Here is a 17,122-nt window from a genome sequence, read left to right on the forward strand (position 1 = left end):
TTCGGCGGCTAAAGGATCTTACTCTCCTCATCGAAAGCAAGCAAACCCCGGCCCTTTTCAGACCAAGCTGAAGCTAGCCCTCGATTCGGCCTTCGATTCACAGCCTTCGTTTCAGCCCTCGATTGGATTTTGCCGCCGATTCAGCCTTCGATAAGAGGGAATAGACAGAACATAGCAACCTATTCAGTTACCGATTCGAAAAACCTAGAATCTATGCCAGCTCTCTTACAACGAACACAAAAGGCAATACAAGGCTCAACTAGTACCAAACAAGGAGATATTTACTTGCAAATAATGTCGGAAAGGACATAATATCACGAAATCGGCATAAAATAATAGTGACAACTGACAAGGGACACTGGCCCTCGATTCGGCCGTCGATTGGATTTTATCTAGATGTGGTCCATGAACTTGAAATAGTAATTAGGATACGTTGAGATCTAGAGTACTTTATGGAAGTATCTAATTCAACTGGCGCATGGCCGGATTTGATGAACGAGCCACAGGGGGTCTAATCAAGCCCCGGTGAAGCTAGCCCTCGTTTCGGGCATCGACTTGCCTGGGAAAGAAAGGCTTGCTGGACGGCTTGTAGCGATTTCTGCTGTTTATCTAGATGTGGCCCATGAAATTGAAATAGTAACTAGGATTCATTAGGATCTAGAGTACTTTATGCAAGTATCAAATTCAACGGGCATAAAGTACTCTAGATCCTAATGAATCCTAGTTACTATTTCAATTTCATGGGCCACATCTAGATAAACAGCAGAAAGCGCTACAAGCCGTCCGGCAAGCCTTTCTTTCCCAGGCAAGTCGATGCCCGAAACGAGGGCTAGCTTCACCGGGGCTTGATGAGACCCCCTGTGGCTCGTTCATCAAATCGGGCCCGTAAAATTTGATACTTGCATAAAGTACTCTAGATCCTAATGTATCCTAATTACTATTTCAAATTCATGGGCCACATTTAGATAAACAGCAGAAAGCACTACAAGCCGTCCAGCAAGCCTTTCTTTCCCAGGCAAGTCGATGCCCGAATCGAGGGCTAGCTTCACCGGGGCTTGATGAGACCCCCTGTGGCTCGTTCATCAAATCCGGCCATGCGCCATAAAGTATTTTAGATCCTAATGTATCCTAATTACTATTTCAAATTTATGGGCCACATTTAGATAAACAGCAGAAATCGCTACAAGCCGTCCAGCAAGCCTTTCTTTCCCAGGCAAGTCGATGCCCGAAACGAGGGCTAGCTTCACCGGGGCTTGATTAGACCCCCTGTGGCTCGTTCATCAAATCCGGCCATGCGCCAGTTGAATTAGATACTTGCATAAAGTACTCTAGATCTCAACGTATCCTAATTACTATTTCAAGTTCATGGACCACATCTAGATAAAATCCAATCGACGGCCGAATCGAGGGCCAGTGTCCCTTGTCAGTTGTCACTATTATTTTATGCCGATTTCGTGATATTATGTCCTTTCCGACATTATTTGCAAGTAAATATCTCCTTGTTTGGTACTAGTTGAGCCTTGTATTGCCTTTTGTGTTCGTTGTAAGAGAGCTGGCATAGATTCTAGGTTTTTCGAATCGGTAACTGAATAGGTTGCTATGTTCTGTCTATTCCCTCTTATCGAAGGCTGAATCGGCGGCAAAATCCAATCGAGGGCTGAAACGAAGGCTGTGAATCGAAGGCCGAATCGAGGGCTAGCTTCAGCTTGGTCTTTTCAGGGCCACCCAAATCTCCCCAAAAGAGCTGTATCTTCTCACACCACATGTACACACCTGACTCGAACAACGAGCATAATACAAAAGTCTAAGCCAAGCCGGTCATGCAAACATACAACAATGAACTGTTATGGTCCCGTTTTCTTTGTAGTGATAGTCTTGTTGATTTCTGTAAAGATGCGTGCACGGTTGGATACTAAGACATGCGTGCGAAGCGTCGTTTATACGTTTTATTTTCTTGGTTACTATACTTTGTGTATGTGTGTGTGTGTGTGAAGAATATAATTTAAATGCTAAAAAAACCCGGCCACTACTACCCCCCCACCAAATACCTCTGCTTGGAGAATATGGGTGGGCTAGAGGGAAGGCAACAGCTGATCATATGGCAGGTGTGTGTGTGGGGGGGGGGGGGTAGCAATGAAGTCCACCAAGACTGGTAGAAAAGCCATTTATCATAAACAAACTACTCAGTATGCAATAGGATGTAAGGGAAGAGGTACAAGGGGAAATGAACTGGAAGTTGGACAGGGCAGCTAGGGAATGAGAGAGCCTTTGTTTGACAAAATTCAAAACATATGTCTCACATTTAGACTAGAATGTACCTGAATGCATGTGCTTGTATACAAATGTAAAATGTATATGTGGTTATGTGTGTCAGTACATGAGCGTGGGGTGGAATGTTGTAAGTGTGTGTTTGTACAATGTATAGTGTTGCTTTTTTGTTGCTCATTTCTTTCGTGTAGCCACAATGTCACTGTCCTGTTGGCTTGACTGAGCAGTAAAGGATCAGGGAACATGTTCATCCATGTTTAAAAGTCTAAAACTGGGGATAACAAACTCCTGCACGATGTAAATGTATGCTCATTGCCCACCTCCACCCCCCCTCCCCCACTGTAGCATCCCCAAAGCAATATGATCAGTTGCATTCCTTCCGGCCCACCCACAGAGTGACACATCTTTTCCTCAAGGAAATTCCATTCGATGCTAAGCCCCCATGAATAGCCTTGAGGCCCAGAAAGGGTAGAATGCTGAGTAGCCCACCCCACTAGCCCACCCCACTAGCCCACCCCATCGAATCCGCAAACCCTCTGAAATTAGGCTCTCTTAGGGGTTGCAATTTCTACCTGAAATCATATAACATTTTCACATTTAGATATATTCCTGAACGTTTTCTCTGATTTCTCACTAGATGTCATACATTTCAAATGTGGTATTAGACTGTGTAGCTAGAAATCTCGCACGTTCCATTTTAATTTCTATTTTTTGGGCGAGCACATGGTCTCGCCATTTGCATTTCTTGACATTTATCGGATACGCTGTAGGAAATCAGCCGTAACCGGATGCAGATATTCTGACACTTTAAGAGTCGGCTTGCTGATTTGAATTATCATGGACACTTTGCATTCTCTATGGAGTTATACATATATGCACAGAGTCTATTTCAAAGGAATGTAATGTATGTTTTCATTTCAAAGAAAAAACGATCAGAGATCAAGAAAAGTATACATATCTGTTATCAAACTTTCACTTATGAATATATGATAATAAATGTGTAATGTGAACTTGTGTGTATATTCATTTCAAGTATCATATGTTAAGGAGGCTCAAAAATAATATCTCAGTTTGCCAGAGAAAATTACACATTCAGTCTTAATCATAATCCCATGTGTATATCAACATAATTTACCCATTTGTTCTTTTTGGTCTCTAGACCACAAGTGAAAGAGACAGATAGAAATAAAAGTAGTGCAGAAATTTGCAGCGGTGTAAATTGTACCCTGGCACCAACATTAGTCTAGCTTTGTTGCTTCTCTGCCAGAAAGTCTTCGTAACGATTAGGAGACTGAACAATAAGTAGGACAGGATGGATTCCAGGCTAGTGATCATGAATGCTCATAAGAGTCAAATGTAGATTAATGTCAAATACTACGCGAGACAAAGGTTATGAATTTCATTCCTGTCTATTTTCTATTCTTGCCTTCATAGGTTTAAAATACATCTCCAATAGAGAACAAGAGTTCCACGACCTCATATCTCCATGAACAATTCTATTCATGCAAATGACTTACACATTTGCATGATATATGCTTGGTCATAAACACCTTTAGCTAACTTACACATGTTGCAATATTATAATTTTCCAATTAGATTAATTATGGTGTTTTTGCATTAATTATGCAAATTAGGAATTCATTTGTATAATTGGTATCTGTTGATGCTCCACTTTCCATAAACTACATGTTACATGTATTTGAGTCTGATAATGAAAAACACTGCAAATATAGAAAGAGATTTTAAATTAAGTCACAATTAGCATAATTTGCACTACATTATGTACTAGTATATGTCTGTCCAAGCTACCTGCATACTAAGTATCATATTGACAGTCCTATAATTTTCCAATTTAATAGATGATATATGGTGTTTTGCAGTAATTATGGAAAACACTGCAAATATAGTTTTTTCTCATTAGCTATGCAAATTAAGTCACAATTAGCATAATTTGCACTTCAATGTGTATATCTCTATCTAAGCTACCTGCATACTAAATATCATGGAAATCCGTTGTTCCTTTGTTCAGTTATTCTCCTTAGAACATTTTCACAAAAGTGCCCCTGCAGTTCCAGAGGAAGCTGCTAGGGAGCCCAAACCTACACCACTTCTTTATTACATCACAAGGTATCTGCCACCCAAAAAGCAAGACCACAGCACGTCCAGGTCAAAAGATACAAAAATTGAAGTTCTGCTGCAGTACCAAGGTCACATACCAGGGGGGCCAAAATCGACCTTGAACTTCGGCTTCACAACACCTGCCCACATACCAAATATCATTGTTATCCATCAAGAGGTTCTTGAGTTATACTGACTACAGTAGTGCGGAAACACAAACAGACAGACAGACAGACAAACACACACACAGACACACCCAAAACTTTATCTCCATTTTTCATGGAGATAAATATAGCACTTAGTTGGCCACGCTGCTTCCTTAATCACAACACCGATCTTTAACTCAGGCTCATACACGTTTTTAACTCTCGGTATCCATAATGTATCCATATAATCATCATTTCCATCATCTATCATGCTTGAAGTCCGGATTAGATCTCTGTAAGCCCCATGTAAGTTTCGTTTGTGGTCTGATATGATATCTTCTTTATTAGATAAAGCAAATACTAGTGTGCAACATCAGCATTTCAGCGCTGAACTTGATTTTGATAAACTATTTCTGGCACCAGTACACCATAAAAGAACAACGCATAACGTATGAAATGTATTTTCCCGATCAAACAATACCATACATTAGCTAACTAACCATATCTAGATGAATACATTATGCTAATAACTACCATAGCATTCACCGTACGTTGCACCGTTAAGATAAGTAATTCACACACCTTACGGTATACAATTGGATATATTCCTTGACAATCCGATAGAAACACTGTTTTATTTGTTCAACGTGTTATCGTTATACTAAATGCGACTGAAATTATGATGTATAGCCCCTCGGAAAGTGGCAGTATGAGGAAATGTATCACCATAAATCACCATGTATCTGGTAAAACACAAAGAAAACATCATTATAACCCAACATCTCATTGCTTTATTGGCAAAATATCTTAAATATTGTAATTCTTGCTTTTACATGGTCACAGTTTCAAGTTCAACGTCAAGTAAGCCTTACAACTTTTATCCCTTCGCGAGCCTTCCGCAATCTCACCATTCCCGAAATTTGGCAATTTGACGGTTTTCTAGATACGGCCGGGAGCGGTACTGCAGATTAGGCTCAAATAGGGTATATACTCCCATCATATAAAATGTGAAGATATTCAAGGCATTAGACTTAAAGCCGGTGAGCACTCTACCAACAGGTCTGGAAGACGTCATGTGCACCAAGAATGAATTCTAAGACTTTCTAAACCATGCATTGGCATAGAAAGAATCAATTTTAAAGTCCGGGGGTGGAGCTTATGTCACTCCCGTCGAAGCGCCACCAACATTCATGTACACATGAAGTCTTGTCCGTAATTAGTAATTTAAGCATTATGTGGTCTTCATTCACTTTCTTTTGAAGACTTAAACCTTTTACTGAACTTTTCGCGTACATGTATGTTAAAGATCTCGACACCAGACAATGAAATGAATAACAAGGACTTACATGCGAACTAATGTTACATGAACTGGTTTACTGAATGCACTGCACTGTATGCCTTACAACATTATGTTGCCTGAAATCACCTCTTTATAACAGAGGAAAGGACGTAGATCCTTCAAAGTAAGTTTAATCTACGATTCCAGACTGCTACAAATTTGTACAGCCTCAATTTTTTCAGTGAACCTGTCTATGCAGCAAAACGGTTATTTTATAGGTATGCCCTTGTTATATCGTTTTGTGATCTAGTGTCCAGAAATTGATGAAGTTGAGTATCGAAAAGGCCAATGTCCTCAAGGGAAAGCAAATGATGCCCGTAGATATTCTAGAATTACTAATTGCGGACAAGACTTGATGTATACATTTGGCGGCGCTTCGACGGATGTGACATGAGCAACAACCCTGCACCTCAAAATCGATCATTTCCATGGGAACGCGTGTTTTGAAAAGTCTTACAGGTCATCTCTAATGTCTGTGAAGACTTCAAGACCTGTTTGTCAGAGTGCAAACTGGATTTCAGCCTACTCTTTTGCAATTTGCAAGATAGGAGTGTATACCCTATTGGAGCCTAACCTTCAGTACCGTTTCCGGCCGTATCGGGAAAAGCGACAGAGGAGACCGCCAAATTGCCAAATTTCGCTGTTTTCTGGAATGGCGAAATTGAGAAAGACTCCTAAAGGGATTTGAAATATTATGGCTTAATTGAACTTGGTTTTGAAAATACGACCATTTAAACCAAGAACTGCGATATCTAAGCTATAAGTAAGACATTTCGCAAAATATACAAAGGGGCTAATATTATGTCATAATTGATGTTTTCTTCGCAACTTATCAACGGAAGCGGTCAAGCGTTCAATGCAGTAGATTGCCACTTTCTGAAGGGCTCAAAATCCAAAGTTGAAGAATATTTTGTGAAACAAGAGGACGTTGAACAAATGCAAAGATTTATGTTTGAATAAATCCAATTTTTCTTTCAGAAATGCTGTAAGGTGTGTGGATCACCTGCCGGTGCAATATAACTTTGGGCGCCTGGGGGAGCCACTTAATGGGCTGAGTTTTTCTTACACAGTCTTCTTGAACAAGACAACTTACCTCCTGCTGAAAGAACATAATTAGGCAATTTTCATTCGATCATATGTATGACATCCGCACATTGTTCGGTATATCATACTGTGTTTAGTCATTTGTTCAACTTTCCTGACCACGTATATTTCATAATGAAGGCAAAATCATACAAAAACACTTGTATTTGTTCAACGTATTATTCATTTATTGTTACACTAGTTAAGATGATTTATCATTATGATGAAATATGATGAATAGCCCTTTATAAAATGACAATTTCACCTTTAGAATCCGTCAGTCAAAAAGGTTAACATTATTTGGCGAAGATATGGGGTCGTGGAACTCATTTATCTATTGGTTCAGCATGTACATGCCAGGGTTTCCCAACTAGCTATAGCCGGAGGCTATTACTAAGGGTGCGGTCATTGGATTGTAGGTTTTGAACCAGTCACACCGGGAAGGACCTCTACTCTTTTCTATAAGACAGTGTAGTGGGTTCTTTAACGTGCTCAAGGTGTGGCTCTCCTCCATCAGACGTCCTATCCGAGGGACGTCCCTAACCGAAGCTAGGTATTCATTTACACCTAACTGAAGTGAGGAAAGTCGTGTAAAGTGCCTTTCCCAATGGCACAACATCAGGGCATATCGGTGGTTTTGAACCCGGGACCTCTCGGTTGTGGGTGAAACACCCGATTGTGCCACACGACGCCACATCTCACATATCCCTTGACCTCTTAGCTACTGTACAAGAACGACCACTGATGACAAAAACAAAGTACAATTCCTGGGTGGGAGACCCAGATTTATTCTCTATTGAGTTATATATATAAAATGCAAATCCCAATAGCAGGTAGGATTCCACACGTTATAGCTTTTCAAGCTACTATGCATATATTACCACAGCTCTAGCTGTAAACAGTCCAATATGGTTTGGTTACAAAATTATTATGCAGATGTCAAAACTACATTAAGTACCTCCATTTCTTTACGTATGCAATTTTGCATAGCCCCTCTTAGCATAATGTAAATTGATAATCATGATTTCTATAAAAGCACTTCATAATTTCACTATGTTGCAACATAACGTTATATTCTATCAAACTTATAATTTTCACACACTTGGTGGGTATAAGATAAATTTCGCACTATTTGCTACTGGTGATCTGCATGCAAGTACATATACAAGGGTGGTCGGTGGGTAACACCCCACACTAGGGAAGCGATAAAACTAGTTCTCTCTCCTCTGGCCTTCCTTTACTTTAGCACCATCTCTCAGTCTGATCAACACAACACAACACACACGTGAAAGGCTACACCCTGCAGTTCTCCATCTGTGCACTTCTCTAGAACACACGACCGACGTACGCACTCCGCGGCTCGAGGCGCCGCACGCCTACCTACCTACCCCGGGCTGGTGACGCGACCCGTCCAACTCGCAGACTGGTTGATTCCAGTGAGTTACGAGGCTCCGAGAGGACAGACGGCTGTGTGACGAGTTGCGGGAAGTAGTTTTGCAGAGTGCTGCGAGTTGGGAGGGTCTCCGACGACAGCTGACAGCGACTGGTACTGATCATCAGGGGAGGACCCGAGGGTGTCGGCCGCCATAGGTGATTTCGGCCCTTTTACCCTCGGCACACGAGAATGACAGGAGGTGTGCACTTCCGATCACCTACGGCGGCCACGCCTCGGGCAGGGCCAACCCACGGCACGTGTATCCGTGAGCACAGTATCCAATCGCTGCCCTAGTCTCGGGGTAGGTGGGCCTTGTCTCTTCACTTCTCTTCAGTTAAGTATCAGTTACCTAAGTACTAAGACAGCCAAGTCTACAGAAAGTGATAAAACGTCAAAACCTTACACTGGCCTTTCCTTCATTGCTTACTTACAGTCTTCTTGCATCAAAATAAAACAATCCCGGCCTGAGCCATAAAATCTCTTCGCATGACTTATCACTGAAGTCTTCTCTCCTCATGCAAGTCATATATCATGTAACTTTACGTTGTTTCATGCAGACATGATCATTTGGCTCTTTTCCTCAAATTGTCCTTGCACCTGACTCTGCTAGATTTGTGAAATCATGCCATTTCTTAATATCATATCTCTAAAGAAACTTTGCTATTTTACGGTGGTTTCCATTAGAGCTGCGACACAAAATGTTGTCTATTGTTGTTGCTATGACAACAGTTGCCATGGAGACAGAGTCTCAAGCAGCCTGCTTGGCATGAATTTTGCAATATGGTTTCTTCCCCTTGGCATAGAATGCAGCTCCTTCCAACTCCACTTGGCAAACCTGGGAAGAAAATAAAAAGGTCAGCAAGAGAAACTGTAAAAAAAGGACCACTTGATAGACAGCAGTTAGTAAATTAAGTGAGAAAAAGACACAACAAGGGAAGCAGAAAGAGACGATGGCCAGGAACCTAAACTATGTGCTATCGTTAGCTGACAGACATGCACAGATGTACATTGAAGTACTAATGGTGCAAACAAATTTTTCATCCCCAAAGATTCCATTGGCAAATTTTGACATGATTTTCTTCAGTATAAAGGCTGTTTCAATCAGTCCAATGTCAAACTTGTCTGGGTGCTTGGCCATGCCCCCTAGCAGGCGTTAAAGGAAATGCAGGAAATGTTGACATTTAACAGAATTCCCACCAGATATTACATTGCGTTTTTTCCGTGCTTTCTTGTATTCAAAATCAGGAGGGTAGAAAACATAACGCTACATGTATGCCTTCCCCTCCAATTCACTGGAGAAGTTACAAGTTCTCAGATTGACCAATAAATTTAATCGTTTTGTTTCCAACCATGCTAGAGAAATTTCAGTACTACTGGTGGGCACTCTGAAATGAAATGTTTCTTGCGTACAGTGGTAGGCTGCCGCCCGGGCATTTAGATGGCCTTCCTTTTGCAGGCAGGCTTCTTGCAGTAAGGCTTCTTGCCCTTAGCGTAGAAGGGTTGGCCTTCCAACTCAGCTTGGCAGACCTAGACACGCACAGATGGACGAATGGATGGAGAACAGACGGAGCAGGACAGCGAAGCATAGGGAGGTTGAGAGAGACGGAAAAATACACTTTTTAATACATAAAACATTAACGTTAGCAGCAGTAGGTTCTCTGTTACCTGAACAATCAGCCCTGACCATGTGTCAGTCAATATAACCCTAACAAATCTCTCTCTCTCTCTATCCATTTTAACGTCTTTTATTCCCCATCATATGATGTAAATAAAACACTGCCTTTAAAGTTTGTTGAATATTCCTCGCAGTGTACACAAATCAGGGCTAACTGTCAAGTTCCGAGTCACCAGTGTTAGTACAAGAGAAGAGTATTACGTGAACTGATCACTGCAACAAATGAACGTCTATAAAATGTACAGCCAAAGTTGCAAACTCACAAGACACAAGCAATATACAGAAATAAAATCCTGAAATACAACAACAGATTTTATTGCAGAACAGAAGAGATGGCCTCCAATGTGAAAATCCATTCTTAATGACATACCAGTACCTGTATCGTATCACAGGCTCCTTTTACTTCTACTTGGGAAAAGATATAAAAGGTTTGAAAATCAGTTTTTAATCAAACAGTCAACAGTTAACATGCTGTAGTGTCAAGACAATTTATTTTTTCAAGAAGGAAGCAAGGAACAGCACACTTGAATGTCAAGAAAGTTGTTGTTTGTTCTTGTTGACTGTTGTTTTGTTTGTTTGTTTGTTTGTTTGTTTGAAATACTTACAGCACAGCAGAAGCACTCCGTATGCCAGGCGACGTTCAGGGCCTCTAGCCAGCGATCGCCAGGCTCGATGGGGAAGTCACACGCGGTACACTTGGTAGACATGGTCTTTGCAAAGCCTAAGTAGACGGATCCAAAATATCGATGTCAATAATTATGTATACCGATTACTGTGTACCCTCATAGACACTTAAATATGAAATGTTTTGACTGAATTCTGTTACTAAAAACATGTTATTCCTCCCACAAAGATCAAGATTTACATGTAACACTGGAAAAAGATGAAAACATTGTGTGGTCATTGGTGTTCTCAGAGGATGTCATCCATATAATCAAATCAACATGGCCTTAGGCAGGCATTCCTAGTCCAGAAGCAGGGCCCTATACTTAGTGATGCGTACATAAACCCCGGACCTGATCCGGACTGGACCTGACGTTTAGGTTCAAGTCCAAAAAAACCTAAACGTCTGGAAAGAAGTCTGGACTTGAAACAAAAAATCTCTCGCTTATGTATAGTTATACTCCCTTTTTGTCTTAAGCCATCATAAATCTTCCTTTGATTGTGAAATTTGCAATGAAAAAAAATGAAAATATAGCTGTTTTTGTGTTTTATAACTGAACTTTTGTGTTTTAATACTAATGACTGTATATAATTTCGCATACATAGTTTTCAAATTGCATGTTAGATATATGCCAATTTTTGAAACAGGAAAAAAATATTTTAGCACACATATGCCATGGCTTCAGGTCCGGAGTTATAAGTCCGGACCTGAACCTAAACCCCTGGATCTGAATCCGGACCTGAACCTGAACACGGATTTAGGTACACACCACTACCTATACTCACAGATATCACAGATCTGTGCTCCCTCCCACAGATGGTAGCCATTGGGGTCCAGTTGGCAGTTACACTTGGCGCACAGGAAGCAGGTCTTACAGAACTGCATGTCATTCGCAATGATGGATTCCTATTGGACGGGAAAGGAGAGGGTAAGCCAATCACAGACGTTGTTGTCTACAACAGAAGGCCTAATAAGGGCATAAATAATACCTTCCTCCCCCTACATGTATGTGTACATTTTGACAGAGAGATATAGAGTACCATATTGGTTGAAGTATATCTTATAGTATAGATAGTATAGAATCTGATATGGTATGTATGTATATGAGGTATCACGGTACCAAAAACAATGTAACCTGAAGCCTTATTAGCCTCATAGAGGTTTTTCTGTAGACAACGATTCTACCCAAACTGGAAAATCTATAAAAGTTCCATCTTCAAATGGGGGCAAAAATTTCCACATCTTTTCTTCACCAGATTCTGTACTACATTTCAAAAGCTTCAAAAAGTCCCTCATAGAATTTTTCTGTAGACGACGATTCTACCCAAATTGGAAAATCTTCACAAGCTCCATCTTGAAATGGGGGCAAAAATTTCCACATTTTTTTCTTCACAAGATTTTGTATTACATTTCAAAAGCTTCAAAAAGTCCCTCATAGAGGTTTTTCAGAAGACAACGATTCTACCCAAATTGGAAAAAAAATACTATTAAGCTCGCTCCTGAAGCTTCGCCAAAATCTTAACACGTTCCATCATCAAACGGGGGCAAAAATTTCCACATCTTTTCTTCACAAGATTTTGTACTACATTTCAAAAGCTTCAAAAGATTGTGAAGAAGTACTCTTGCCCCCCTGAAAGGAGAAATCTGTCAATAAATAAATAACAAAGATTACCATTTATCATAACCCATCAAATTACTCAAGTTTCAACATTTCTTAACAATGGATTAAACATGCTGTTAAAATTCTAATCTATGACATGCAGGGTGACTGTTTCTATAGAATCATGCAGATTGGAAGCAGTACTACTATGCGTGCATGCAGGCAACTCACAGACTGTACTGTAACGTGCACGTTGCTACCATGGAGCTTTCGGGATGTCTGTGGATGAAAGCAATGGTGTCATCATGTACACAACATTACGCATGCCAATGGAGTGGGTGCAAAACAAATAAATAAATAAAAACAAACAAAAATCTGTTTTAGGCACAGCAAGCAATTGTAATTCTTAATCTGTTGATGCATACTATCCTCATCATACCATCACACACACACATTATGTATGATATATCTAAGGCACAACAAGTACATGTATATGCAAAGTCTGACACACCAAATACACCCTGATAGAATAAAACAGTTAAAGATAGATTCACACTAAGACCACTGCATACTTGTACCATGTATTTACTTAAAGGCAACCAAAGCAATATTAGGGCCCAAAAAATCATAATGTAAATAAAAAATTGTGAAATCTTCATGGTAGTGACATTTACTAACACTACTTAGCACATTTGCATAATAACTTCATACTTTGAGCAATTCAAAACCGTGCAAAAACATGCCGTACGATGATCCCCTTAGTTTGCGGGCCTACAAAAACCCCGGCAGAGATTTTCAGTGAGTTCTCATATCACAACGATGTCGCTTTTTTTGCATCATGGACGTTGTATACATTGTGATAGTGTTGTTTGAACTAATCATGACTGTATAGAAATGACTAAATAAATTGACTTTCAAAATATGATTTTTTTGCCCTAATATTGCTTGAGTTTCCTTCAATAAGCACAACAAGCAACCATATTATGGTAGTGCAATATCTGACACACCAAATACACCAAGTGAGAGATGACAGAACAACATCCGCACAACATACACAAAACATGTAACTTATACGAATTCATACACCAACATTTAAACAGACACATTCAAGCGCATCAAGCCTATACTCTGAAATTCACATCTGCAACAGCACAGAGCACAACATGGCCTGAATTCCGGCTGTATCAGCTTTAAGCAGGTATCTCACTGAAGCTGCGGCACGTTGGCAACCTCGCTGCGGCCGAGCAATTTTCGCTCAACAAATTTCATTGATAAAAAACAAATCTTCTACGCTTTGTGTGTTTTGTTGTCTTTTTAGTCGGTCTTGTACGTTTTGCATGATATTCCCATTATAAGGTGTAATGTCAAGGGTAACACAAATCCAATTTAGGATGCAAACGTGCAGCTGTCTAGTGAGATACCCGCTTTAGCTGCTCCAAAACTTATCCAAGCTGCCAGTTGGAGAACAGCTAGAGCTATACAGCTACGGTCGGATTTCAGGTCACCACACCATGCATCGAGATCATTTTCACCAACTACGCAGCAAATAGCACAATTATAGGTTATGTCACACACATTCCGATGCTCTAGCTGTGATTGGCTACGCATGGTTTTGCACAAAAACTCAATATCAATATCAGGTTTGGAAACGAAACGATAACTCTAGCAGTTGTCTCTCCATGATGCCTATCATCACGATCAAGGAAACAATAAGCAATGTTAGTTCCAACACAAGCACCTGGCAGGTATTGTTGAACAAATCATACATTCCAGGGATTATGTTTCCTTAAAAAACCGAACTTATCCTCATTTAGTATATGCTGAATATATACATAAAGCTCTCAGAATGTGAACACAACTATTTTTTATTACAAAACTTCATCTCTCCAAATTCAGCAGATAGGTACTTGCTAAATCAGTCATCAATTTTATGTCATGAAGCAATCCCATTTTCGGGACGGACAGGGTGACATTTTTTCCCGCTCCGACAACTGAAGCAAATTTCCGTTCTGGGACGGAGGGACGGGTCCTGGAGACAACTCTGCACGGGACACATATAACCCCACCCACGGGACACATATAACCCCATCCACTGGACACATATAACCCCACCCATTGGACACATATAACCCCACCCACTGGACACATATAACCCCACCCACTGGACACATATAACCCCACCCATTGGACACATATAACCCCACCCATTGGACACATATAACCCCACCCATTGGACACATATAACCCCACCCATTGGACACATATAACCCCACCCATTGGACACATATAACCCCACCCATTGGACACATATAACCCCACCCATTGGACACATATAACCCCACCCATTGGACACATATAACCCCACCCATTGGACACATATAACCCCACCCATTGGACACATATAACCCCACCCATTGGACACATATAACCCCACCCATTGGACACATATAACCCCACCCATTGGACACATATAACCCCACCCATTGGACACATATAACCCCACCCATAGGACACATATAACCCCACCCATTGGACACATATAACCCCACCCATTGGACACATATAACCCCACCCATTGGACACATATAACCCCACCCATTGGACACATATAACCCCACCCATTGGACACATATAACCCCACCCATTGGACACATATAACCCCACCCATTGGACACATATAACCCCACCCATTGGACACATATAACCCCACCCATTGGACACATATAACCCCACCCAAGGGACACATATAACCCCACCCATTGGACACATATAACCCCACCCAAGGGACACATATAACCCCACCCATTGGACACATATAACCCCACCCAAGGGACACATATAACCCCACCCATTGGACACATATAACCCCACCCAAGGGACACATATAACCCCACCCATTGGACACATATAACCCCACCCACCTCACAAATGGGCTCGCCACATTTGCCACACAGAGGGGCGAAGAACTCCTTGTAGTGCGTGGAACAGTACAGCTCGTTTTCCTCCTCCACAAACCCCCTGTCGATCAGGTTGCAGTTACAGTGGAAGCACACGAACTGATCCGGCTGCCAGCATCGGCCCATGGCAACCACAAACGGACCCCTGGTGAACAATATGGCAAGGTTATTTACAAAAAGGGCTTAGACACCAAAATACAAAATTTTCTGATTATATCCAATAATTATAGTATCATTCAATGAACATTGACTTTTGCACCAAATATACAATGTACACCATTCTGACTTATAGAATATCGAATCTCACAAGTTATACTTCTAGTTCTTTCTTCCTGCCGCGAAAGTCAGAGCATGCCCCCGGAACACCCCCCTCCCCCACATTGGTTGCACCCTGCTGCTAATTCTATAGGGATGTGCATCAATTTACCGTTAAACTTTGTCCATCCTCCTCAATTTACTGTTAAATGTTGCCGACCCTGCTGAATTTAGCATCAACCGTTGCCAGGTACCCCCATGCAGATCTTCTTTTCAGACATACTGTACTGTTTTTTCCAGTGTCCGGACTGGACAGGCTTTTCCACCTACCCGATTATGTACTGTTTGCTTCTCAAGAGAACAATTTTTGCAAGTCGCTGTTCCAGGTTCAAATAAAACCCAGTCACCATAATTTTTGTATCTTATGAATACTTCACGTCTTTTACTTCATACTTGCCATTGAATTGACAATCAGACATCCCACAAATAACACCTAAATGTATATGAAGTGTCCCACTGTGACTTTTATGTAAGGTATATTTTCACCTGATGATCTGCTTGGTCTTCTCGCAGATCGGAGTCCTAGATCCCGCGACTCCCATCTTGGCGTAGACGATAGGCTTGGCCTTGCGGTCCTGGCGATCCCGGACGACTCGTCTCCTCTGTTCGACGGAACGTCCCGGGCCGCCACCGCCGCCGCTGGGAGCCACGGTAGTCGTTGGGGCGCTCGGCGCTCTTTAATAAGAAAGAAGATTGTGTGTGCGTGTTAGGATGTGATTGGCAGCTCATCACCAAGGGTGAAGATAACTGTTGAGTTGTGTATTAATATTACATATTCTGACTTATAATGTAACCAGTACAATTTGGTGCCACTTACAATGTAAACAAGACACAATTTCTTTGAAAACTACAAATGTGAGATCAGTAGAGTCCTATTTCCTAATAAAAATGATTGGTGTTAGGGTAAGTTTGTATGGATAGAATCAAATAGTATATACATCAAAATCTGACCCCCCTGTCCTACATGTACATGTATGTCCCAATGGTTCTAACTAGGGGTGGATACCGGTTCGCTGGACCTGATTCGGACCTTTATAACATCCAAGAACCGAGCCCAAAAAACCTGAAAGACAAAAACCTGAGTAAAAAAAAAACTGAACAAAGTTCAAATATGTTTTTCTATTTTGTTTGATAAGACATGTTTTGAGTCTCCCCTGACAAAAAAGGCATTTAAAATAAGTGCAACATTCAAATATCAAACACTGGTTTATCTTGAAAGTCTTCTGACCAAGAAATTTTATCTAGTCGTGTGTGTCAGTATCAATTCTCTATGCTAAATATTGGTCTAATAAAACAAAACATCAACTGGACAGGATCAGGTCCAGGTTCAGGTCCGGACCTGAACCTAAATCTCTGGACCTAAACTTGGACTTGGACCTTATCAAGCTGAACCGGTATCCACCCCGAGTTCTAACTCATAGGTGCACAATTGTGAAGAAAGCAAGATGGGAGTCTACAAAGGTAGTTTGGTGGGTGTAAATAAATACATGTGTAGTGAGGATAGGATATGTAACATTTTTAT

At 41.0% G+C, this 17,122-nt stretch overlaps 1 protein-coding gene across 12 annotated transcripts in view; it reads right to left on the bottom strand.

Annotated features, from left to right (window-relative positions):
- Positions 1 to 7,713: 7,713 nt before the first annotated feature.
- LOC136448179 (PDZ and LIM domain protein 3-like) overlaps positions 7,714 to 17,122 on the bottom strand; it is a 36,164-nt gene continuing 26,755 nt past the window's right edge. For 9 of the 12 annotated variants that reach the window (XM_066447363.1, XM_066447366.1, XM_066447361.1 and 6 more), the window contains 7 exons: positions 16,087 to 16,275; positions 15,250 to 15,430; positions 12,560 to 12,607; positions 11,514 to 11,634; positions 10,670 to 10,785; positions 9,800 to 9,916; positions 7,714 to 9,224 (listed from right to left, as the gene is read on the bottom strand). In XM_066447363.1, the coding sequence (XP_066303460.1) occupies positions 9,824 to 9,916; positions 10,670 to 10,785; positions 11,514 to 11,634; positions 12,560 to 12,607; positions 15,250 to 15,430; positions 16,087 to 16,275 (748 nt within the window). In that variant the 3' untranslated portion in view covers positions 7,714 to 9,224; positions 9,800 to 9,823. The remainder of the gene's footprint in view (positions 9,225 to 9,799; positions 9,917 to 10,669; positions 10,786 to 11,513; positions 11,635 to 12,559; positions 12,608 to 15,249; positions 15,431 to 16,086; positions 16,276 to 17,122) is intronic. The other 3 variants (XM_066447364.1, XM_066447362.1, XM_066447365.1) reach the window with 3 other exon arrangements.

The sequence above is a fragment of the Branchiostoma lanceolatum genome, chromosome 14, assembly GCF_035083965.1.
Source record: "Branchiostoma lanceolatum isolate klBraLanc5 chromosome 14, klBraLanc5.hap2, whole genome shotgun sequence".
Taxonomy (NCBI): domain Eukaryota; kingdom Metazoa; phylum Chordata; class Leptocardii; order Amphioxiformes; family Branchiostomatidae; genus Branchiostoma; species Branchiostoma lanceolatum.